Consider the following 24,653-nt stretch of genomic DNA (forward strand, 5'->3'; position numbering starts at 1 on the left):
CTGGAATTTTCCATTTCATGTTTTTGGATCATGAGTAACTGAAACCATGGAAGGCAAAACCGCAGATAAGGGGGGACTGCTGTAATATCCACCCAATAAGGCCCCTGGGAAAGCTCGATGAGGCAGTATTTAAAGGGGCTTGGCACACCCCCTGGCATAAGTGAATGGCTATTATTATTGTTGTTTATTATTACTATCATCATTAAAATTCAAGTTCTGGCCCTGCCACTTCTTTGCTGAGTCACCTTGAGTGAATTGTTTAACCACTCTGAGCTTCAATCCTCACCTCTTATAACTGGTGATGATATCAGCTTCCAAGGGTTCAGGGAATAAGTCGACAGGCCTGGCACATGGTAGCAGCTCCAAAAAAAAAGTAGCTATTGTTGAATCACATTTTATCCTTTTCAAAGCACTTTGAATAGCTCAGGCCCAGGTGAAGCCTGGAGGGCCACTGAGCAGTGCCTCTGGCTCATCTAGACTTGCTGAGGGCAGGGGAGGCCAGGGGCCTCCGGAGGGTCCCAGTCAGACAGGTGGCCATGGCTCTAGGCACTCCGTGCCAAAGGGAAAGGGAGAGGTGACGGTCACAGAGTATGAGAGCTGGAAGGGATCTCAGGTCATTGCCTCATTTTACAGATGAGGGCACTGAGGCTGAGAGAGGAGAAATTAGTAAGTAAATGTTAGTAATGACCACAATTTGACCACTGGCTGGGTCCAGGCGTCTTGCTAAGCACCTCACATGCAGTAATAGCTCATTTTATTCTTTCAACAGCCCATAACGGTGGTACAGTTATTATCATCCCCAACTTACAGATGAGAAAACTGAGGCCCAGAGAGGAGAAATGACTTGCTCAAGGCCACATGTCTCTGGGAGGGAGAGCTAGGCTTTAAATCCGGGCCCTGTGCCTCCAAACCCCATGGCTAGCATTTACTCAACACGAAGCTACATGCTCAGCGGTGCCACGATGCCAGGCTTTTTACATCTCCTTAGTTCTCAGAACCCTATGAGGTACATAAAGTTCTCCCCATTTCACAGGTGAGGAAACTGAGGTTCAGGGGGGTGAAGTCTTGCTCAGGACCACACAGCACCCACTGGGAGGCTAATGATGGTTATAACGATGTCATAACTCACTGACGTTCAATGTTGAAACCGCATCACCATGGCAACGTGGGGGCAACCTCCACGTGCACTTAGTTAGCATTTACTCCCACAGCAACCCCATCGGATGGGTATCAGAATCTGTTTCAGCTGCAGAAACTGAGGCAGAGGGAGACGACACCTTGGCCCATGTCCCACAGTGGGAAAGAAGCCAAACTTGGATTTGAACTCAAGTCTGTCTACCTCCAGCACTTACCCCTGCACAGAGATGCAGACTTCACGACATCTCCCTGTCGGCGGCAGCAGAGCCAGGACAAGGACACTGGTCTTCAGATTCCCACAGGGGTGGCCATCTAGGGACAGTGGTGATGAGGACGTGATTGACAAGTAGGTGGGGCAGGGGAGAAGGCACCACAAACCCCAGAGGACCCTCGTGTCCCCGCTACACGCCACCTCTCTGCCGAGGGGTGAGAGGCAGGTGTCGGTTCAGGGGACACAGGGGCGGGGGCAGCCAGAACTGACCCGATAAATGGCAGAAGGGCATCCAGCTGACTCAGGACCTCGGGGTGGCTGGGGGACCTCTCCCCACTGGAGGCTCCCAACGCATGAACCCTTCAGCCCACAGCCCTCCCCAAAGAGCAGGTGCCTTTATTTACGATCACCTTGGAAGGGTCGAACAGACATATGTTGCTAAGGGTCGTTTATTCTTGTTTATAAAATTTATGGCTTCACCTCGATTACACACTGTCAAAACGGGAAGGATTGGCCCCAAAGTCTCTTGCCGCATGACTGCCTCCGACGTGCGTACATCTGTTAACTCTGTAGGAGCTGTAGAGGGAAATAAGGCGGATGATAACTCAGAAGCTCGCTGTCCCGTCACAGGTGTGGGCGGCAGGCCTCGGGAAAAGACATCCAGGTGCCTGCGTGGGAACGCAGGTTAGGGTCTGCCAGTGACCACGCCAGGTGGCATTGGGATCCTGCCCCCACCTGGCAATGGGCTCTGTCAGGGGACTTTGGGTTGGGGACTGGGAGAGGAGGAATGTGATGCAGACGGCCCCCAGGGGTCCTGCCACAGGACCGGCAGCTGGAGAGGGTTCCAAGCCTGACACTCTCCGCCCGCAGACTTCAGCTGCGAGAGGGAAACGTTGATTCTCGGCTGCTGGGGGGATTGGAGGTAGGTACGACCTTGCAGGAGGGCAATCTGGCAATGCAGACGCAAGTCCTAGAAACGTGCATCCTTACGGGCCAGCATTTCCACGACTGAGAATTTCTCCAAAGGAAATAGATATGTCGGTGGAGCCATTAAGATTTTTTAAAATTTTCAGTGCGGTGCTGCTCATTACAGTGAAAATTCTGGAACAATTGTCTAACAATAAAGAGCTAATTATTAAGTAAAATATTTAACAATAAGGGACTATAGGAAATATCATAAAGCTACTGAAAATGATGGTACCTATAGATTTATCACTATGGAAAACTGTTCATAAACTATCAAGTAAAAAAAGAAACACCAAAGTTAGCTCTGACTGGTGTGGCTCAGTGGATTGGGCATCATCCTGCAAACCAAAAGGTCACAGGTTTGATTCCTGGTTGGGTCACTTTCCTGGGTTGTGGGTCAGGTCCCTGTTTGAGGTGTGGGGAGAGCAAGTGATCAATGTTTCTCTCACATGTCTGTTTCTCTCTCTCTTTCTCCCTCCCTTACCCTCTCTCTAAAAATAAATAAATAAAATCGTAACAAAAAGAAAACACCACGTTATAAAAAGACAATGGGCAGGGTGAGGATTGAATGTGGGAGGTGGAGGTGGGAGGTGGGGGTGGGCGGGGCAGGGGAGAGTAATGGGGGGAAAATGGGGACAACCATAATTGAACAATTAAAAAAATTTAAATGGTACATAATGGATCCAAATCCTGTAAAAGAGATATATGTGTGTATATACCACAGGAAAAAACACATGGAGCCATTCCATATGTTAATAATACTTATCTCTAAATCATGGGGTTAGAGGGTGTTTTAATTTTCATTTTTTGTTTGTATTTTCCATGTTTTTTAAACAGTAAGTTCGGGTTGGATTTGACAAAGGCTTATTTGTGTAATAAACATTGGTAAAACAGAGAAAAGAAACTCACAAGTGCTTTCCCTGCCTGTGATAAATCATCTGCCTCCCTTGGGATATTTGGGGCCAAGAGGAGTGTCCTCCCGGAGCCAAAGCTCTCCGAAGTCTAGACGCCCAGAGAACGCACCCTGTGTGGGTTCTGCTGGAGACTGCTGGCTATCGTGAGTGTTGCCCCCAGGCAGCCTGAACATGGTCACTTGGTGTCCATCACACCAGCTCTTTGCAGGTTTCAAGGATGCTTGGCATTCAGTTCTGCCTCAGGCCTGGCCCTCCGGTGCTCAGTACCTGCTAGCAAATTCCTATCCTGTCCACATGAAGTACAACCGGCTTCGACAGCTTACAGCTCAGGAACCCCAGCTGATGGTGGTTGGAGGTGGGCAGCTTCCAACCTTCCAGCATCAGTGTGAACACTGGGGACAGGCCACCCAGCTTTTTCACCTGGGGCCACGGTTACAGCGAAACAGGAGGGATGACCAAGAACTCTGGCCATTGCTGTGGAAGCAGTGCCAAGTTCACTGTCATGATTAAGACAGTTTGGGGGCCAAGGGTCAAGGCCTTCCTAAAGAAGACATGGCAGTCCCGGATGGCTCACGTACCCAGAGGCACGAAGGAGCAGTTCCTGAAGGATCTTGTCCCACTTGGGTTTCAGCCTCAGTGGTGCGGAGAGGGAGGGGCTGTGGCTTGTTGGGACAGAAGTGCTGAGCTAAGGAAGTGGTGGGGGTCCCAAAACTCCTGCAGCCTTCTTCCACCTGTGGAGCTTCGACAAGGTTGGGGGGGGGTGGCGATAAAGCAGAGCGGGCCATCTTTTGCTCAGGTACCCGACCCCCAAACCTCTGCTTTTGGCTCTGTAGCCGGGGAGCCGTGCTGTCCTGCAGATTGTCACCTTTCCTGGCTTCGCCAGGACTGGGGGAGACAAGAGCTCTGGGGTCCTCGACAAGTCCTTAAAAATGCTGCAGGGCCTTGTTAGCCAAGTGGGTGCAGTGGGACAGGATGAGCGGCACGTGCAGCGGGCTCTGGTCAGGGGACAGAGCAGCCTCTGCGGCTTTGCTCGCGGTTGGCCCCTTTGCCTGGAAGGCTCTCCCAGCTCTGAGTGCTGGGGAAGGCTCTGGAATGTGCAGACCAGGGTGCAGATCTTGGCTCTCCGTGTACCGACTCTGGGGCCTTGGATAAGGGGCTTACCATCTGGGAACTTTAGTTTTCCCAGCTATGAAGTGACTGCCCTAACAGCATGGCACTAAGCACAGGGGGCAAGTGATCAGTACGTGATCATAGATCTCCTTGGATTAGTTCTACCTCCTCCCCTACCCACCCCCACCCCCCAGCCGTGGTGAGCTCTCTGTAGGGCAGGGCGGTGCCCGTGTTCCTCCCGCCTGTGCCCCCAGCTCCCGGTCCAGCCTGGAGCATAGGTAGCTCCCGCACGTCTATTTACTGGATGAATGGATGTGAGCCTCAACTTCCTGGCAGTCTGGCTTCCCGGGCCAGCTCCTGGCTGGGACACCTGCCAGCTGCCAGGCCCATCTGGCACCATCTGTGATAGTGACAAAGCCATCCAGGCTGCACAGCAGACTCCACGCGGCCCCTCTCTGTCCCATGCAGGGTAATGCTCCCTTCCCTGGCCAGTGTCCCTGGGTGGGGCATGAGCAGGTTGTGGGGAGTCAGAGGGGCCAGTCCCTGTTGGGAAAGGATCTTGGACCCTGATGTCCGGTACAGGTGCCCAGTGCACTGAACGACCTACGTTCCGCAGTTCCTCAGTCACTGTTACCAATTTAGTAAGTTCCAGGAAATAAGTCTGCGGCCTAAGGGAGGCCTGGATCTACACATTAACCAAACTTAAGAGATAATTTATCTGGCCGTATGCACTTCTGGCTATCACACACTTCTAGCATGTGACATCTGCTAAGTTAACAGGACAAAGGCAGGCCCATAGCGTTAGTGCAGACAGAACAGCAGACACCAGTGTGTCTCCAGCTGTGCTCCACCTAAACATTTCAAGGCCCTTGCAAGTTGTCACTGTGTTAAAAAATTGTCATTTTAATTATTTTTTTCATAGTTATAAATTTTATCTTCGGAGCGATAGCTTGTAATTAATAGCCAAAATGTCACAGGGTAAGGCTTTAGATTTTTAGGTGGGCATGTCTCAGCCTGGAGGCTGCCCATGATTCGGGGACTCTGCTGTACTTCCCCCTTTGGCAGTGTGGACGCTCCACGTGAGGACTGCGGTGCATGAATTCCTCTTGGGCGCCCAGGCTGGGTTCCAACTGTTATAAAAGGGCCTGTCAGGCTCCCAACACTTCTGTCCTGGATCCCTGCATTTTGACAGGCCAGTGTCCTGCTCTGACCCCCAGGTGCCCGCAGGCCAGGGGAGGAGGCACCAAGAACCCCCAGATGAGGGGAAAAGCCATCCAAGGCGGAGATGGAAAAACGGGCAGTTTTGAGATGGATTTTCTGCTGAGTATAATGCTGGTGTGTTTAACAGAATGAGACAGGGCTGTGCGTTCCGCAAGTCCGATCCTCACTACCGGAGGAGAGCCGAGTGTGTCCGGACTTGACTTCATACACTTCTGAATTGTCTGGATTCTTTTTCACCAGTCCCTCTATCACCTTTAGACACGACTTCCTAAAATGTGCAATGCGGGCCTATGGCTGCTTCTGGGACGTGGGTGACGGGGCGGGAGCGTGGACGGCACAGAGGCGACTTGAGCTCTACCTGAAATGCGCGGCTTCTTACGACAAAATCGGAAGCCAGCGTGACACACCGTCGGCCGCTCCCAACTCTGGGTAGGCAGCGGGGCTCGGAGCTGCCGCGTTATCCTCTGTGCCTTCCTTCCGCTGCGGGAGCCCGCTTACTGCGTATGCCCTGGCCGCCCCGCCTGGAGCTATCCAGGCACGTGGTGGGAAAGCGCTCCTTCAGGTAAAAAGCAGGACAAAGCCATCATGTGCTGAAGTACAAATTTAATAAAGCCTTTGATCACGTTTTAGTTCATAAGTTATCTGTGAACACAAAAACCCACAACTTTTAGAGCCATCAAGAGCCATCGGGGTGTCACTGAACACCAGCTATGAAAGTACAGATTTAGTGTTTTAGATAGTGCAATATTTCCAGCTGTTGAAGAGAATTTAAATGAAATTACAAACTACCCCTCCTTGTCAAAAAAACAAAAACAAAGTTGATGTCGGTGCTTCGAAACCACCCTCTCCCCAATCCCACATACGGTTCTCAGGTGATAATCAAGATGGGATCGCATTTCTTTGTGCAGGTTGACAATGCCATAGGCCCCAGCACAAATGTACAAACCTGCTCGGTGTACACATACATGCGCAGAAGAGATCTTCATAGGAATTGAGCTTTTACAGAAAGTAACAAATCCACAGAATCAGAGGTTACTAATAAATCTTAAATAATAAATTCCTGTCTTTTCATCAAAATAACACACAGCCTGTTCTCCAGAAGCAGGGGCGCTCCCGCGGCCAGGCCTGGGTGCGGACTGGACACTGGCACCCGGCCAGAGCCCTCTGACAGGCGCCCCAGGGACAGGGCCTGCCCACTTTGTGCCAACAGGAAGGTTCTGGCTGGAAGGCGTTCTGCTGCTTGGGAGAGAGACGCTCCATAGAGCGGAGGAGGGACCGGCACCCCTGGCTCCTGTCTGGCTCAGTCTCCTGGTGGGGAGGCTGAAAGGTGTGATGAGGTGGGCGAGGGTGGATGGTTGTCAACACAGACCATGAACACGGCCTTTGCCTCGATTCCCTGGATCTAGAGTCAAGTTCTCGTGGTAAAGATGAAGAATGAGGACAGAGGAGCGCAATGGGTTGAAAGAGAAAATGAAAAAACAACAAAAAAAACCACAACAAAGAAAACCAACCCAGAGGGCCATGAGTTTCCTGAGCCTCGTGAGCTGAGTCAGTGCAAAGGGCTCCCGGGGTCCCTGTGCTGAAGAAGGACGGGCGCGAGACCCAAGTTTCTTGGGATTTTTACAATCTATGGCTGATGGGACAGCTACCGTCAGCTCATGTTTGTTCCTGCCTACATAACGAGCGGGCAAACGAGCAGGAGAAAGGCAGCTGCTCCTTGGGATCTGCAGGCTCCGGGCCACAGCCCACGCCTTCGAGAAGTGGAGCTGCTCTGTGAGCCAAGAGGTTTCTCCCGGCAAACCCAGGGCGCCTGTGTGAACGCAGAGGCGAGCCAGTGGAGCTCCCCGGCAGCCCGGCCTGCGGGGGACCCAGAGCCTCTGAGGCGAGGGCTGCAGGGGGGGCTGCCACGTGGCTTCCCGGGGGAGCAGCCCCGAACTTCCTGTGCTCCTGACCTCCCAGCAGGCTCCTCGGCTTCCCTGGGGAGCAGGTGGACTTGGCTGTCTGGAGAGAGGCTGCTGGGGACGGGGTGGAGGCAGAGGCTGTGCTGGGTGCATAGAGGCTTGGCAAGGCCTTACCTGAGTAGTTTTCAGAAACGGAAGGAGAGCGTCTCACACATACTAGGCTTTGTCCCTCAGGCCCATGTCACGAAAACCTCTCTGGAGCCTTGGCGTGCCTGGGCCTGGTTCACACACAGCTCACTCAGAACGTTAAGGAAAGAGAGACTCACACAAAGACCAAACTATCAAAAAGAGAGGCCCTTCTGCAATCACAGACCTGGGCTTCAGGCCACCGGGATGTAGGAAAAGACCAATGCTGGCGGAACCTGGCGGTTTATTTCCGACACCCACTTCCCGTTAGTGTCACCTGGAGAATGTTGTGCAGAGTCACCATGTGTGTCCAAAGTTCTTGAGGCCACAGGGGAGTCTCATGGCTACAGAGAGGATCTGGGGGCCACTGCCACCCACACTCTCAGGGGAACGCCGCCGCCTAGAGCTGAAGGTCCCTGGTAGGCCAGGCGTCTGTGAGGGCAGGCAGCCACGACTGGGAGCTAGGACAGCTCGAAGCCCGTGTTCATGCTGATGGCGTAGCGCAGCTTCTCCCGGAGGACGCTTTTCTTGCTGTAGTTGGGCAGCTTGAGCAGGTTGAAGCAGGTGGAGGAGGTGGGCAGACGGCCACCTGGCTCCCGCTTGCGGATGGTGAAGAAGCCCCGGAGGACGCTGCCCAGGGTGTCCCCGGTGTCCTGTAAGCACACATCACAGCCTCAGGTTGGGAGATGCCTGGCACGGGAGCCTGGGCAGGCGCCAAAACAGGAGGCTTGGGGCGAGGCCCTGGCGAGCACGTGGGCGTGAGCTGAGTGTGGCGCACCGCCCGGGAGTGGCTGGGCCTGTGAGCGCACACCCCACTGCCCAGGCCGGCCCCCAGACCGAGGACGAGCCCCAAGAAGGGAGTGCACCGGAGCAACCCTGGGTCCTCGGGCCCCGCACAGGGGAACCTTTTATCAAGTGTGCCCTAGGAAATGGGTCTTCTGGTTAATCATTAACTATCAAGTAACCAACTTTCAGAGCCAAAATACTGTCGAAACACATAGGTCTCAAAACATTTCTGAGTGCTGCCTGACAACGCCCTCTGACCTTGCCAGTGCGGTGGCCTGCAGCAGACTGCAATGTGGACAGCCTTCCCAGATTAAGTGTCCCACAAGGGGAGGGACCTGGATCCCAGGCTGCAGCCTCCTGAAATGCAGGGACACGCGGAGGCCGCTAGGCTGTTGGTGGGGGGGGGAGGCAGTTTTAACAGGGGCTACTATTTGAGCACGAGCCCCACAGAGCATGATAACTCTGCGGCAGGGTTAACCCTTTGAAACGATGGACCGAAGCAGCTGCCCAGGTGTGCGCCAGCAGGTGGAGGGTTTGGCATTCGAGCCAGTGCCTGTTCAGTCCCCAGGCCCACGTCCTCACCCCTCCCTTCCACACTGGCCAGACCAGCAGCTGCTCAAACGCCCCTAGCCACTCCTCCCCAAGGCAGGGATGAAAAAGGGACCGAGGGAGCTGAGAAGGCAGGGCCAGCCTGCTGCCCCGGCTGCTGGAGACCTGCGGGACCCTCCTCCCTGGCTCCAAGGAGCCCAGCTGCCTGCCCTGCGGGGGCGGGCCTGGCAGACAGCGCCCCTGCCCCCCCAGCAGTGGTACCTGGTCATCTGACACTTCGACACAGCGAATGGAGAAAGGAGGCTTGAGGTAGGCGAATCCCAGGAGCGGGGGCCTGGAGCAGCTGGTCACAAACTGCAACACAAGACAGGGTCAGGGGACAGCGTGGGGCTCTCGCAGAGACAGCCCTTGCAGTTGGCTGCGCTCTCTTCTTTCTCCAGTCACGGGATCACTGACTGCTGCCTGGCCGGCAGGGCGGGTCACAGAGGGCACATTTGGCCCAGGACCTGGACACCCCTCAAGTCTCTGAAGGGCTGCTCGCTGGGGCTAAAGCACACGAACTCCACGCCAGCAGACACGACTCCTCATTTGTCGGTGTCCGGTGGGGGCCCCCGAATCAGGAATAATGCAAACTCCCACCAGGCGACTGGCCTCCAGGGGGACTGTCATGCAGGCAGCGGGAATCCCTGCAGACCGACACCCTTCCTCAGAGACCTCAGCCAGAAAGGCGCAGGGAGAAGTGGGAAGAAGCTTGGATGGGGTAGAGAGGGCGGAGCCAAGCGCTCAGGGCCCGGAGCAGGGGCGCAGGGAGCCCTGGTGCACTCGGCTTCTTAGCCCCGCAGGGGGCTGCACAGGAGCGCCCCCGCCCCCTCCGGCCGGCTGGTTTACAGGACGGCCTGAGAGCTTGGCTCTGGGGGCCTCTCTGACAGACTGACCTGCTCTCAGCATGCTGACCAAAACCAGGCCTCGGGGTCAGCGAGGCGGAGGGGCGGGCCGCAGCGCCGGGCACAGCCAGCCACACCCCCGCCACACTCCTGGAACCCCTGTGTCTTCCAGATGGCAGCACCTGTGCCACTTCCCCACATACACTGCTGGCTCGCGCCCGGGCAGAGACACCTGACCAGCCTGGAGACCCAAGTGATAACCCGCACAGCCAAGTCCTAACAAACCATGTGCTTCCTTTATGTCAACTTTAGCCAAAACTGCCCTCCTTCTCTGGAGGACACAGGGCCCTGCTACTTATGGCAAGCCTGCTTCAGAATTCTGGCACGCTCAGGGCATGGGCCTTGACATGAACACTCCCCCAGCGCTATAACTGCATGTGAGATCCTGAGACCACCCAAAGGCAGTTTGTGTGTCATGCCTCAAAAACAGTTTTTACAAAAGATAGCAAAAGGACAGATTACTGTGCTGATGTATTTTCTTTTCCACCATAAAAACCGCAGAACAGTTCCTGCACAGAAAGCCCCACGGAGTCTCCGCACTGCGGAGCGCCCAAGCACCTGGCCTCATCTCCTCCCTCCACGATGCCGTGTGACTGGACCTGGCCAGAGGAGGAGGAGGAGACAGCCCCGGGAGGGAGGGCGCTCTCCCCCCGGCCCCAGGACGGGGAGGAACGCAGGGCACGGGGAGGAACGCAGGGCACGGGAAGCCCCAAATCTGCTATCGTTACATTTAAAGAAAGCACGGCACACCCACTCCATACAACAGTTCGGTGGCTTCCACCTGGCTCTGGGGCCTGTCTGCAGCCACAGAAAAGGGCAGGCTCATGACAGCAATGGCAGGTTTGGGGACAGGCTCTCCAAAGACACCTGCCGGCTGCGTGGGGCCCGGGCTGCACGAGTAGGAGACACTGGCTTTCCTCCTCCAAGAGAGGCAGAGGCAGCTTTGCCTGCAAGAGACACTGCCGGAAAAGTGAAACGATTCTTAAGACTCAGCTTGTGGGATTTTGTCTGTCTGCCTGCCCAGTGTCCCGAGGTCTGTGGGGACGACCTGAGCATGTCTGTGCCTGTGGACTGAAGGGCGGGCTTCCCCTATGGGAATGGCTTCTCCTTCTCCTTTTCTCCAAGGAGAAAGAAAACTCACTGCGATTTCAACTGGTGATGACACTGTCCATGAGGCCAGGTGAGACCATTCCAGAAACCGAAATGTCCAAAGGAAAGTATTTCAAGGCACTTAAATCTACCCCCAGAATATGGCAAAATGTTCATGGTGAAACAGCAAATAGAAGAGCAGGTGGCCAAGTGATATGATTCCATAGTTATAAAAATTAGTACATACGTGACACACATACAGAAAAGTGTGTCATCCGGTGTCCTTTAAAACTCTTTGCCAGTGTGAGTAACAAAAACAGCCCAGTGGGCACTGGGGGAACGTTTTGAACATTACAACTTGAAAGATACCAGTACAGGGGTCCTGGTTAATGTTTGCAAATGACATCAACATCCGCCTACCTGACTGTGTGTATTTTACTGGGACACTGTATGTATGGAAATGATGTTCACACTCTTGATTAAAAGGACACACAGAGGTGGTCCCTGGTGAGTAGAAATGGAGATTCTTTAAATCCTACACTGTAGATACAGAGATTGTCTACAAGTCTGCCTGTTTCTATTTTCTTAAGGTGAGGTAATAAACCCCATTCACTTCTCCAATGACAAGGAAGCAAGACCGAGGTATCAGTGAGGCCGGCTCGGGCAGGGCAGGGAGCGCTGGGCGCAGCACGCAGGCCTCGCCCCAAGGCCCCCTCTGCTTACTGCCCAACTTACTGTCTAGGTCCACCACGGGTCAGGGTATGCTGATGGGATGAGGTCCTCCTGATAATTCATTTTTTTCAGTATAAATTATTACATCACTAGCCTTCCAGATTTATGAGGCATTCTACATACGCACAGACGATGTATAGGTAACATATACAATACCTTCAGAAACATGGCTCTCTCGTTGGGCGTGAAGTCGGAGGCCAGAATATCCCAGAGCCAGATAATGACCCTGTGACTTCCATGAAAACCACCGTAGTACACTGTGTGCTTCCTGAAAACAAACGAGATCATGGGTTCAGGCACACACAGACACAGATAAGCACCAAACTTAGACAAGTGGCACTACTAAGTTCTCTTACAGCCAGGAGTCTATGCCTTAATAACCCCATGCACCTGGAAGGTATATGGGCAGAGAGTTCAAGAGCTGGCCATTCTGTTCCCAAGCACAAGCCAACAGAAGATCCTGCGACACTATTTCCTAGAACTTTAGAAAACTCTGCAGTCCTCAAGACCTGCTCCCACTTCAGTCTCTAGGCAGACAAGTGGTTGAGCTTTCATTCCAAAGCCATTCACCCCGTGATCCAAAAGGAGTGCATTTGATGATGAGCTCCTGAAATAACTCTCCAAAAGGAACCCAGCAAGGGAGCAGCTTGCTTTGAAGGAGGCCTAAGAATTTCACCCTTGCCCTCTCACTCACTCCTTACTTTAAATCTTCCAGATCAATCTCAGCATTGTCACCGGAGATGAGACGCTGTAGCTCAGGGGTTGAGAACATCCGGATCCACTCGGGTTTGATAATAGAACGGAATCCGCTAATGAGGGCAGCTGTCTGGTTTTTTATTTGAGTGTGCATTCGAAAATGTGCCATCAGATGGATGTAGCTAATTCTGTTGCCAAGAAAAGAAAACAATGGAAATTAACAGGACAGGGCAGGCTGTTCCCAATGGGCTGGAAGATGAGTTCAGTCATTTCTGAACCATTTTACAAAAACACAAATAGAACCAGAACATTTCCCCAGAACAACGGAAATGACCATGATGATAGCTCTCCTGAACAGTAGTACACCGTGTGCCGCTGCAAAGGCGTTAAACGTTCAAGGGCATTACCTCATCAGTCCTCAGAAACAAAAAACGTGGCGGGTCATACATCAGGATAATACCCGGATGCGTCAAGAATCAATGCAAGACATCCTCCAGGTAAGGAGAGGGTCCTTCTTCGTACAAACGGTATTTTTTGGATTTGTATTTAATTTCATTTTTTGGGGCATATGAGGGGGGACCCCAAAAAACCCCAGAATTTATTTTTATAAAAAACTGTGTATTTATTCTTACACATTTAAACTTCAGTCACCTTCAAAGACTCCCCCCATTTGATGCGATATGCCTATCGAGACGTTTTTTCCACTGCTCAAAGCAGTTCTTTAACTTGTCGATTGATACCTTTTAGTGCTTCTGCTGTTTTTTGTTTTACCCTCTTCCACATCAGCAAAACATCTCCCTTTGAGGAGTTTTTTCATTCGGGGAAACAAAAAAACATCGCCTGGGCTGAGGCTGGGTGAACAGGGAGGGCGGGGCATAGAGGTCATGGCGTTTTTGGTCTGCTGAACACTCAGTGCAGGGTGGGCAAGTGTGCTTGTAAGTCACCCGTCGTGAAATGGGCGAATGTACTGAAAGTCTCCCCCCAAAATTCACTGAAGCCGAATGCAGCCTCTCACAATACCAGCTGATACACTGGTACAAATGGGTTTCTAAAACACTCACCTGGCAGGAGAAGCCTTCTACAAGGGGCCCGCCCTCCAGAAAACAATTCCGTTTTTTCTGGGGTCCCCCTCATATAACAATTAAGATATAATTGAGTCCTTCGATAAGCTTTAAAGCAGAGAAAAACTGCTTCATGTTGAAACGTCAATCAAAACCTTGCTAATCCGGACCCAGAGTCTACCGGAGGTGTCCGACCTGGGGCCCGGGGGCCGCATGGGGCCCGGGGGGCTACCGATGAGGCCCAACACCAAATCGTACGTTTACTTAAAACATGATATTTTTTTTTTTTTTGGTGATTGCATGTCACTATGTATTTAATGTGTGGCCCAAGACAACTCTTCTTCTTCCAGTGCGGCCCAGAGACGCCAAAAGATTGGACACCGCTGGCTAGGCCAATGAAAAGGTGAGCCCGTAGAAAGTTCTCGTCAAATGCAGCTGGATTATGTTTAGTTTCAAGTAGAAAGTCAAAGCACTAACAATGGTTCCAAGCAGACAGTCTTCTGGGTCTGTTTTTATGAACACAATGATCGCATCTACAACAGTATAATACACTACAATTCTTTGGAACAGGTTAAATACATTCCAACAGGTGTGCGAGCATCGCTGATTTCTTAGCACACCCTTTAATACTCAGAGATGAAAGAACCTTAGCCCAGGCCAGGTACACCTCTCAAAAAATTCCAAATTAGTACAGTCCAAATAAGTCTGCTATATCCCACAACACGCAGATCTGAGCTACTGACCCTGGAAATATCCCTATTTTAACAAATTATCCAGGAGAAAACTTGCACTTTAATACAATTCAACTTGACTTTTTCTATTATTTTTATTCCTTTCCTATACTCTCTGAAGCCGGTGACTAATACTGCTCCATTTTACCAAAAGAAAGAAAGGGACTGTCCCATTTAAACACCTAGGAAGTGCAAGACCAAGTATCAACCTGAAGGAGGGAGACACAGGCATTGCCAGGCTTTTGAAAAGCCTGCATAACTGGGTACCCTTCCTCTTCTGCTGAGGTTTCATGCTGAGGTCATGTTAGAGTTTCTATACAGGAGGCTTCCAAGTAGGGCAGGAATCCCACTCAACACAGGCTGCACTGCCCCACCTCCTCTGGCTGTTACACACACAGCTCCTACCGTCACCCTGTGCCATCATGTCTGGCAAAACATGCCCATCTGAGGGTGGCTGGCTGTATGTGACTGGTCACATATTCGATGATGGCGGCAACCACTGCTCTCATTTATTATGGCCTTCCTTCCAGCCAGACATCCTGGAAGGTATTTTACGTGCCTTATCTCACGAGAAGCCCTCCAAAGGCTGGCTAGAGGGCACATGGCTAGCAGAACCGGATCCACTGGCTCTGAGCCTCCAGTCAGTTCCTCCCAACCAGGCTCTCTGTTCTTTCTCAGCTGTCAAACTAACGCTTCGGGGCCAAGAGTCAAACTGATGTATTTCAATCCTGATGAGAACTGGGTCAGTTCTTCTGACTACTCAGACAGTCGGAATAAAAGCTCCCAAGCAGGCAGACTGACCGAACCACCCAACCCAAGAGAGACATAATGCTCAGGAACACTGGGCTCTAACGTGCATCTGATCTGAATGACTCACTGGGCAGGACTGAGCTCTCACTTGTCATCGAAGAGAGTGACACACAGATTACAGATCAGATGCTCAGCTGAGCCTGGCAGTAGAAGATTGACAGATTGACAAAAGGGCCAATACCTACTCCTCATGCCAGGTTCTGCTGTTTTAATTAGGTGAGAATAGGCCCAGGCAGAGACAGCGCACTGAAGGGTTTTGCTTCTAGAGCCCAAAGAGGCTGACATTTATGATAGATTCCTAAAAGCCTGTTATCTATGACAATAGCTGCCTGGCCTCTGAAGCTCCCCACGTCTAAAGACCTGTCTGCTGCATCTGAATTCATCACTGTGTGTTCTCAAGAACAGTGTTTTATACAACTGCCACATGCTATCATTCCAAAATGACCTGCCCCTCTGAGGCGCCTTTCTGCCCCAGTGCCCTCTGGGACCAGGACAGCGCGCCTGCACGGCTCAGGACCCATCCGTCCGCAGCTGGAGCCATCATTTAATTCCTGGGAACGCCGCGGCCTGGGTGCCTCTGGCCTTAGAAGTGCTACTGCAAAAAATAAATCGTCAACTCTTATTTTGCAAATCGAATTTAATACAATTTTGGCCTATGAACTGTAACCAGTAAATTCCATTATGATATTTATGGCCTCTTTCTACTTCAATCTATCTTAATAAATTCTCAAAGTAAGCCCGGAGAGCCAGAATGAAGTCTTTTCAAGTGGTGACCTTAAAAATCGAATTGCTATACTCACTTATTTTCATTTGTAACAGGAATGGTCTTCCCCCCAGGAACCAGTTCATGGCAAACGAGCTGGGGGAGAAGATGGGAACAATTACTCGAGAGCATTCTAACGGGGGAATAAAGCTTCCTACAGATGAAAGGGCCCAACACCAACATCCGTAATCATGACAGAATTAAGATGGGACATGTTTGCTAACAATCACTTTCACAAAAGCCTGGACTTAAATATCAGCAAGCTGACCCTGAATGATCAATATGAAAGGTTTCTTCCCATCTGATTCTTGTTCAAACACCTGTATCAAGGCTATGGGATGGTATGGAGGGTAATGTATTAGCATTTAAGAGCACAGCAGGATGATTAGATAAATGTTGGTATACTCCTACCCCAAATACTGTGCAGCTATGAAGAAAATATATACTACTGAGACAGTGGGGGGAAAAGCATGCATGGCATTTTCACTTCTGCAAAAAAACAAAAAACAAAAAAAACCCCCAAAACTGATATGCGTGCCCAGAGAGGAAAACCTGGAAGGACACAGCTGCATTAACAGTGGCACCCTCCAGGCACCACCAGCATTATAGGTGGTTTTCGTTGTTATCTTTATGCTCATATTATAGCTGATACGTGGTTAGGAGTTTGCATCATTTGTATAGTTAGGAGAGAAAATTAAGGACGTCAGGAGGAAGGCTCAAAATCCAATTAAAAATTTGGAAGCTCTATAGAATTAACTGCTTTCCCCATCTTCAAGAACTTCTGTGGCCCACCTAAAAAAATCAAAGAGTGCATTCACTGTTTTAAAGCTAATTTTAATGGAATTCTATTACTGTAACTGTAAAGATGCAGAGAACTTGAAAAACAGTGACCCCTAGTGCTACTGCTGTGTACATCACGGAGCACACCAGAGGATTTTAAAGCTAAAAGGGCCCTTAGGAGTCACCCAGTCCGGTGTTTCCCATAAGGGGTTCCCAGGAACGCCTCGTCTGTGAGCTATGATCTTGAGGGTCATTCTGTGAGAGGAGTTCTGTGATCAAATGAGTTGGGGAAGCTGAGATTACGTAACACTCGGTTTTTCTTTCCCAGGTTTCTCAGAGCCCTCAGGCCAGTGTGCTTGGTGGCTCTTCTGGAGGACAGTAGGGCATGCAGGCATGTACAGAGCATCCGGTGACACTGGTCCCATCAAGGGCTCACATTCGGCCAATGGTACCTTTTTGAGATGAGGAAACTGTGGCTTGGGAGACCGAGTGACCTCTCTGGGGCGACACAGTCAGGGCTCTGAGAAGCCAGCCCTGCACTACCGAGCTCATTGCATGGCTTCTCCAGAGCAGCCCTTAGGCCATGTGCACACAGACGTCGTTCAGGTGTCCACTGGGACCCAAATGGAAGGGACAAAGGGTACTTCTGAGAAAAGCCGAAAGGAAAACTTTAGGAGGCAACAGCTCTGCCGCCCTGATACCAAGGGTCTTTTCTTTCTGCTCTGCTCTTTGTGAAGAGTTGGAACAGAGACAGGATTCTGTTAAGGGTACTTCTCAACGCCTTCTTTCCCCTTTCTAAGTCATAATCCTGTGGTGTGACCAATGATCCTCACCATGGTAACGAAGAGCAATGTTGCAAACAGGGAGGTATGGCTTCCATCAGGAATGACCCAGAGTGTGACTTCAGCAAAGCAAGGGATCTCAGCAGAGTGAGGACCGAGCAGGGAAAGGCCAGGTTAACTGGGGGCAGGAGGAGGACTGCCCTCCCTCCTGGAAAGGGGAGGGATGGGATGGGCACAAGAGCCAGAGGGAAGAGAGGCTGGACAGATAGACCCTGCATTTACGGACCTGTTGGGGACAGCACCAAGAGTAGGGCAGGCCTCGGGAAGCCCACAGAGGGAAGAAAAAGAAGAGCCCAGATAGAAGCCGACCTACCTGACCCATGACGTCCTCATCATAGGACAGTGTTAGGCCCAGGTCAGCGATGTCCCCGTCGTAGCGCTAATACAACAGAGAAGGGGAAAGTGTTAGGCCCAAGAAGGTCTATGTCCGTGGAGAACTGAACACTCCTGCCTATGAAGTCTGCTTGCATACTAACTGTCATGGCTGCTGTGCAGCCTGAAGCAAAGGCAAAGGCCACTGATCACCTCGAGGAAAGATGCCATGAGAGTCAGCCCTGAGGGGCAGCTCCCTGAGGGCACATGGGGACCTGCAGTGGCCATAAAGTGGGTGTCTTTACCACAGCAGGAAACCTCATGCCACACCACACCACCCGCTGCGGGGCTTTCCTTCTCTATGCCTTTCTGCTAGCACCCAGCCAAGCCCTCCCACCTTTGTATGCTGACCTTAATGGAAGTGAGGTTTTTATAGAACTCGGAGTCCAGGGAAGGCAGTTCGTCCACAGAGCTGTAGAAGACACTGTGGTGGTGCCCAAGCAGCTGGCTCAGGAAGAAGGATGCGAAGGGCACGTCCACCACAATTCCCTGGGAGAGAGGAGACTGAGGCTCACCATAGCTCTCTGGATGGGATTCTGCCTCAATAACTGCATTGGGGCAGCTCAGGCTGCAGAGGGAGCCAAGAGCATCCTGAGGCACTTGCTAAATTTTCAGTCTGAATGACAATACCTCCCCATCAGGGATCAACCACAACTGAGTACCTCACAGGGACATGGCAGCATAGTGGTCAAGGGCATAGGCTTTGGAGCTATCCCAGCTCTGCTGCTGCCTGGCCACAGGGCCTCAGTTTTTCCATCTGTGAATGGGTAACAGCGCAGTCTCTCAGCCTTAAGAATTAAAGGAGTAGGATGTAGGGGAGCACAGATGACAGGCCGTCACCCAGAGGCAGAGCGGGGGAAACCCAGGAGGAGGGGCCACTCAAGCTAGACCTAAAGGAGCACAAGGCCTTTAGTACGACGTCCTCAGGCATGAACACAGACCCGTGTGGTCACAGCAGTGTGAGAGGGAAGGGAGGTGAGGGAAGGGGCCAGAGAGGCAGGCAGGGCCGGATCAGAAAGGGCCTCCTAAGCCTCCTGGTGTCCAGATCCTCCCTGAGGGCAGCAGGGAGTGCTGGGAGGGCCGAAAGCAGAGAGGTGCCGTATTTGTGGCACCAGGGAGAACTGCCTACAGGGCATACCAGGGCTGTGGCTGAAAGGGTGGAAAAAGATCTGGACAGGAGTCAATGAAACTCCATGCTGGCCTGTCACAGAGGAGCAGGGAGGTTACATGAGTTAACATGTACTGCTCCGCACACGAGGCCCAGTACATCCAAATTTCTTTCATCTGCACTGTTGTTATTGATGTCGAAGAGGGAGGAGGCAAACACAAGGCCCAGGGAAGAGGGGAAGACGTTCACAACAGCTAGGAAGTCATGCTTTTCAGCTGGCCTAGACTCTTCTGGGTCTCATCACAGCTACACGTTCAAAGGAAAAACAAAGCATATGCCCAGGTGGGTCCTCATGGGAGTATTTTTTTTTTTTTAATGGGAATGAACTGAAAAGTGTCTCCATTTTGAAGATATGAAAACAAGCACGGAGAACAAGCCCGGGCTCCCCAGCCGGTCCTAAGCAGGAGGAGGACTGGAGGGAGGGTGGGCAGGGACTCAGCTGGGGCCCCTGGCTTCACCATGGTCAGGGACCAAGGCCGCAGGCAAAGGCTGGTCACACAGAGATGGTGACAGCTTATGTAAGAGTCAAAGGATGTTTGCCCCCCAATGGCCTCTTCCCCTCACCTGCCCCAGCTCCCGCCTCTTTGCCTTTGGAGGCATGCTGGCTTCTCCAGGGCTCTGACAGCGTGTGAGCCAGTGCTGCGCAGGTGGCTCACGTCCTTGCTGCCTGGGCTCCAGGTGGGTCCCCTGCTGCTCTGGGGCCCACAGCGAAGGCCGCGGAGACTAGCCACTGACAAGCTTGTGCTGTAGCTTTACTTTCTTCCTGAGGAGTGGGACTTGCAGGCTGTGGGGTCAAGTGCTGCAGAGGGAGCTCAAGGGAGAGGGCCCGGGCCTCAGCAGGCCCTGCAGAAGTCCGCCCTGCCCTGACCCTGGGACCCTGGGAGCAGAAACTCCAGAACCCCTTCCTCTCAGTAACAGCAGGGATGGCGGCTCCACTTCCCCCATGGCCAGGTGACAGGCAACACAGGTGTTTTATCTGTATTACCTCATTTACCATCTACAGTAACCCAGTAACATAGTTTCTATTAACCCCACCTTACTGATGAAAACAGCAACCTAAAGAAATGTGCAGTGCTGTAGCTAGCTGGGGAAGACCAATCTCGACCAGCTGCTGTGGGCTACATCCTACCTTCATGTTCTATCTTGTCTGTAGGCATGTCCCAGATACCTCTGGCCTACTTCGAAGCACTCACTCAAATAACAAAAGATTTCATCACGAAACACTGCTCGCCTACAGCCGTGGAGACCTGGCTCTGGCGCACTACCCCCGACCCTCAGGGAAGCAGAGTCTGATTCAGGGCTCAGGCTGGCCTGGGTTCAAATTTGGATTCTACCACTAACTAGAGATGGGACTCTAGATAAGTGACTATGAAGCCACTGTCCTCTTACCCTTGTAGAAACAGGACAGCTGCTGCCATGCCACAAGAGGGTTGAGAGAACGGAACGAGGTAACACGTGGAAAGCACCCAGTGCTTCTGCATAGTAATCTTGGTTCCTGTGCCTATTTTCTTGACTTTATCCTAACAAAAAGTAGTCTACATGGCTAGGCCTGATTATATAAATGTGTACAAAGCCCAAGGTACTATTCATGTTTTATTTTCCTTTCTAGTTCAATACTCCCTTATGTGCCTACCTCATACACAGCCTTCCCCAGCATCTTGCCCACAAACTCAAAGAGCTGCAGGTAATTCTCATGAATGTAGGATGTGGGCGAAGGGTAGAGTCTCTCGTCCCCATTGGTTGTCTGCAAGGCAAAAAGACAGAGAGGCAGAGAGGTTAAAGGCCTTGTAACGAGTAAATCCAGTTCTTCATTTCTCATTTGTCACCTCAAATTTGGCTGCTGTCAACCCCGCTCCCGCTCCCCTTAAATACCTTGAACAGGTTGAGTGCCGGGTCAAATACCCTCTTGATGATCTCTTCCAAGAACTCCTTGAAAACGCCGTCTTGGTCAATCCCTGCCTCGTCCACCCCGAGGTCATTAACGAACTTCACGCGGATCACGCCCTTCATGGCGTGCTGGGAGAGCTGCCGGAGCTGCTCGTAGCCATCCTGCCCCGGGCAGAATGACAGCCCGTTAGAACCCGAGGCCCGAGGCCCAACTCAAGGCTCCCTCCCCACGTGCAGCGCAGCAAACGTGAGAGTGCAGGAGAAGAGCAGTTCTCACCTGTTTTTAAATGACAGCTTGTTAAAAAGAAAATCCATTTTGGGGGATGTGACTCTGCCACTCTTTGGCAAGGGGAGACGGCCCTCAAGAGGATGTAGAGCATCAAGACAGGAAATTAGGCAAGGTAAGTCACGATAAGCTCTCGTCATCAGACAAGGGATGAAACCTGGACAGGATCTCACCCTATTTTAATGCTGAGAGTACCTTTTCACTCATGGTAAAAATCAATCAATCAAACTTACAGACTGCTAGAAGATGAAAACTAAAAATACCCTCCACCCTCAACTCCTAGTACCTTCCCCCAGATCAGGAAAGGCCTTCCAAGTCACGCTGAGGAATTTAAGTTATATCCCAAGGGCAATAGGAAGTTAAAGAAGTTTGCGCAAGGGGCATCACGGCTGGCTTTCAGTCTTAGAAAGATCTTTCTGTTGGCAGCAGAGCAGACAGGTGGCAGGGGACCAGGCAGGAAGCAGGGAGACGGGGTGCAGGAGTGACGCCGGGCCTGGATGAGGGCAGAGGCGTGGGTGGAGAAGCCTCAGCCATTCCTCTGCCTCCGTCCAGCTCTTTCAAGACACGCAGCCAGTCAGCACATCTCCCCTGCCCAGAATCCTCGGACACGACTTCGAGTTCTGCTGAATCATCTCGTTCGGTTTGCCTCTGGACTATAATCTGCCGAGGTCTTACTGACTCCTGATTCTGTCATCTAACGGACGTATTTCTGGCATGTGGATGCTGATAAGCAAGCTGCTTAGGTTTTCATTTCAGTGACTATAAAACCCAATGCCAAACAGGACAGGGCCCAGGGAGGAGCCCTTTTCCTCAGCGTGAGGCCCATTCTCCTGGGCCTCAGATACTGTCATGTAAATAGCAAACCACCCACAGCACCCTACCGAGGCCACCCCACATTTCTCCCTCACAGTCACAAGGGGAGTGTTCTCAGATGTTCTGCTGACACTGGAGACACCATCTCCACAGCATCCACCCATCTGCCACTCCGGCCTCTTGTCACAAAGCAAATGAGACCAGTCTGGCAAGAGCTGCTTCGGGGAACCCTTGCTGGCTCCCTGTGGATCACACTTCCCTTGTGCTCGCCTAGCGATCCAAAAGACCGTCCTACTGTGGCCCCCAATCTTACGCAGGGCTCCAAAGTTAGCGACCATGAAAAAAGTTATCTGAAGGCACAGAAAGACGATTTGAGTGCATAATCCTGAAAAGCACTTTTATGCATATGAAGTTTGAGAACAATTAAGTTAGATGAAAAGAAGGGAGACACAGGAAGTCGCCATGCAGCCGCTGCAGCATTTAAACCGTTCTGCCTGAATTTAAGATAATTGTCTTGGCACTGCATCGGGGACCGGTGGAGAATACAAACCCATCCTGTGTGCCTGCAGGACCTCTCCATTCTGCTTTGAAACGGTGCCTCCCTGACCGTTACAGACGTCAGCAGGTGTTGGGGCTCCATAGACTGAATGGCAAGGTGTATGTGAAAGCACACAGCAGGTGCCCGAGGAACGTTTGCTGGACATTTCCATTTGGCATCACCGGCCCTGTAATAGTCTCCTCTTTGAAAAGTCGTAAAGAGGAATCTGCCACCTGCCTCCCCTGACGGCGTCCCCGCTGCGCCCCACTGCGTGGCTGGCACTGGCGGTGTGGCGCAAGGACCGGAACCTCCCCTCGGGGAGGGAGGCAGGAGGGAGGCGTTCCTCTTTGCTGCTGCCTCATGGAGCAGAGGCGGAGCCCTGACCTGGGGACGGGAGAGCTGGTGTTGAGCTTCAAGCCTGATGTCCGAGTGACCCTGATGGAGAACCTGACCTTCCTCGGCCTTTGTCCTACTTCTGACAGGGTGAGGGGAAGGGCTGGGCAGGAGAGTGCCTAAGGCCCCTCCAGTCCTCAGTGCCAACGCTCCAGCCCCGGTGTGCCCTCTGTGGGGGGTGCCTTCCCACGGCGCTTCCCTGGTACAGGAGCCCCGCCTTCAACACGGACCAGAGAAGGGGAATCGGAACAAAAGCCTTGGATAGTCTGACTCCAACACCAGCTTTTGGATGCCCCCTTGTGTCCAAATCAAGCAAAGGCCCCTGGGCTCTCCTGTTCTAATCATCAAACCACCAGATCATTATACTGATAAGTGAATAAATGACCCTCTTCCTCTCCTAGTTCAATAGGAACACCAGTGATCAGTTTCACGACAAGATATTTCTAATTGGATATAAAGAAGAGAACAGACTGGAACCTAAGATAGACACCCTGCCTTTGATCCTGAATGTCCCTGTTTTAAAAAGCAGGCTTGGGTAACCAGGATATCAAGCGACTTTCCTATAAGCAATGACGCATGAGAAGGGAGTTGGGGACACTGTCACTCTTGGGTGACATCAGAGTCTCGACCAACCCAGAGTTCCTGTGGGTGCCAGTCACACTGGAGGGGGTATGATGGGTGGTGGAACCGAGAACTTTAAGAGACGGGCCAGGTGCGTCTGAAGAAAATGCTGGAGAAGTGAGCTTTTATATAGCAATTGGGCTTTTTCTCTTTGGTCAAAGCAGAGGATGCAAACTGGTGACCCACAGGCTGAATCTGGTTGGAAGACAAGTGTTAGCTGACCTTTCAGGTACTATAAAATTTCAGTAGTTCCCAACATAAAAATCCTGGGGATGTTACACAAAATCCTAAATTTCGGTCTTCTCTTAAACAACGAGAGCATCAGGGAGCCCAAGTCTCCAACAGTCAGCTGGAGCTGAGTGCTTCAGGGGGGCATGTGTTCTCCGCCCGCCCGCTCCCCGCTGCTTCCCGACACTGAGGCTGGATGTCCGTTGTCATTTATCAGCTCATTTGTGGGGGCGTTTCTCTAAAGCAGACTCACCTAGACCGAGGGCTGTGTTTCAGGAATAGCAGGAGGCAGCAGTGGGAGTGAATATTTCTGTTTGTTCAGCATGCAAAGAAGGTGCTCCTGCGCTGAGCCACACTTAGCCAGCTTTACTCATTCCCGTGGCCCGCAGGGTCCCTGTGGGCACTTTCATTTCTTGTCCCCACTTTTAACAATGTCAAACACCTCATCCGTTTATCCCAGGCCGCCTTTCCCCAGCAGACTTTGGCATCCTTCGCCAGTGGTCAGAGGAACTAAGGCGAGCTCTCCAGGAAAGACTGTGAAGGCCCCAAAGGAGAAAACAAACGCACGCAGGGCGGAAAGGCTGCAGCCGTGGCCATCTGCTGGCCATCGGGCCATGTGCTGCCCTGGGATCCCACAACGGCCCTGCACTGCCCAGCCTTCTCATGAACTGAGGCTGGAGTGTGATGAAAGGTCTAAGGAGCAAGCACAGGTGGATGAATCAGGCCAAACACCCCGGGAACGGGTTCTTGGGGCCCAGCCACCAATACTACCGCCGGCAAGACTGGCAGGTGCAGGCAGGATGCACACTGCACAACCCTGGGCTCCAAAGGGTGAGGCAGGCCCAAGGCGGACACCGCAGGCACACACATTTACTATGACAATGTTCCAGCAGAGGGTAGGCAGGGTTTTGTTCCAAC

The 24,653-nt window shown here is 52.1% G+C and overlaps 1 protein-coding gene across 6 annotated transcripts in view; it reads right to left on the bottom strand.

Moving 5' to 3' along the window:
- Nucleotides 1-6,152: 6,152 nt before the first annotated feature.
- UBE3B (ubiquitin protein ligase E3B) overlaps nt 6,153-24,653 on the bottom strand; it is a 44,516-nt gene continuing 26,015 nt past the window's right edge. For all 6 annotated transcript variants that reach the window (XM_054594243.1, XM_054594242.1, XM_054594244.1 and 3 more), the window contains 9 exons: nt 20,842-21,018; nt 20,603-20,713; nt 18,153-18,290; nt 17,743-17,808; nt 15,845-15,903; nt 12,448-12,630; nt 11,903-12,014; nt 9,243-9,335; nt 6,153-8,299 (listed from right to left, as the gene is read on the bottom strand). In XM_054594243.1, coding sequence (XP_054450218.1) covers nt 8,108-8,299; nt 9,243-9,335; nt 11,903-12,014; nt 12,448-12,630; nt 15,845-15,903; nt 17,743-17,808; nt 18,153-18,290; nt 20,603-20,713; nt 20,842-21,018 — 1,131 coding nt within the window. In that variant the 3' untranslated portion in view covers nt 6,153-8,107. The remainder of the gene's footprint in view (nt 8,300-9,242; nt 9,336-11,902; nt 12,015-12,447; nt 12,631-15,844; nt 15,904-17,742; nt 17,809-18,152; nt 18,291-20,602; nt 20,714-20,841; nt 21,019-24,653) is intronic.

Source organism: Pteronotus mesoamericanus, unplaced genomic scaffold (assembly GCF_021234165.1).
Source record: "Pteronotus mesoamericanus isolate MK-2021 breed Mesoamerican mustached bat unplaced genomic scaffold, CSHL_Meso_final scaffold_507, whole genome shotgun sequence".
Taxonomy (NCBI): Eukaryota; Metazoa; Chordata; class Mammalia; order Chiroptera; family Mormoopidae; genus Pteronotus; species Pteronotus mesoamericanus.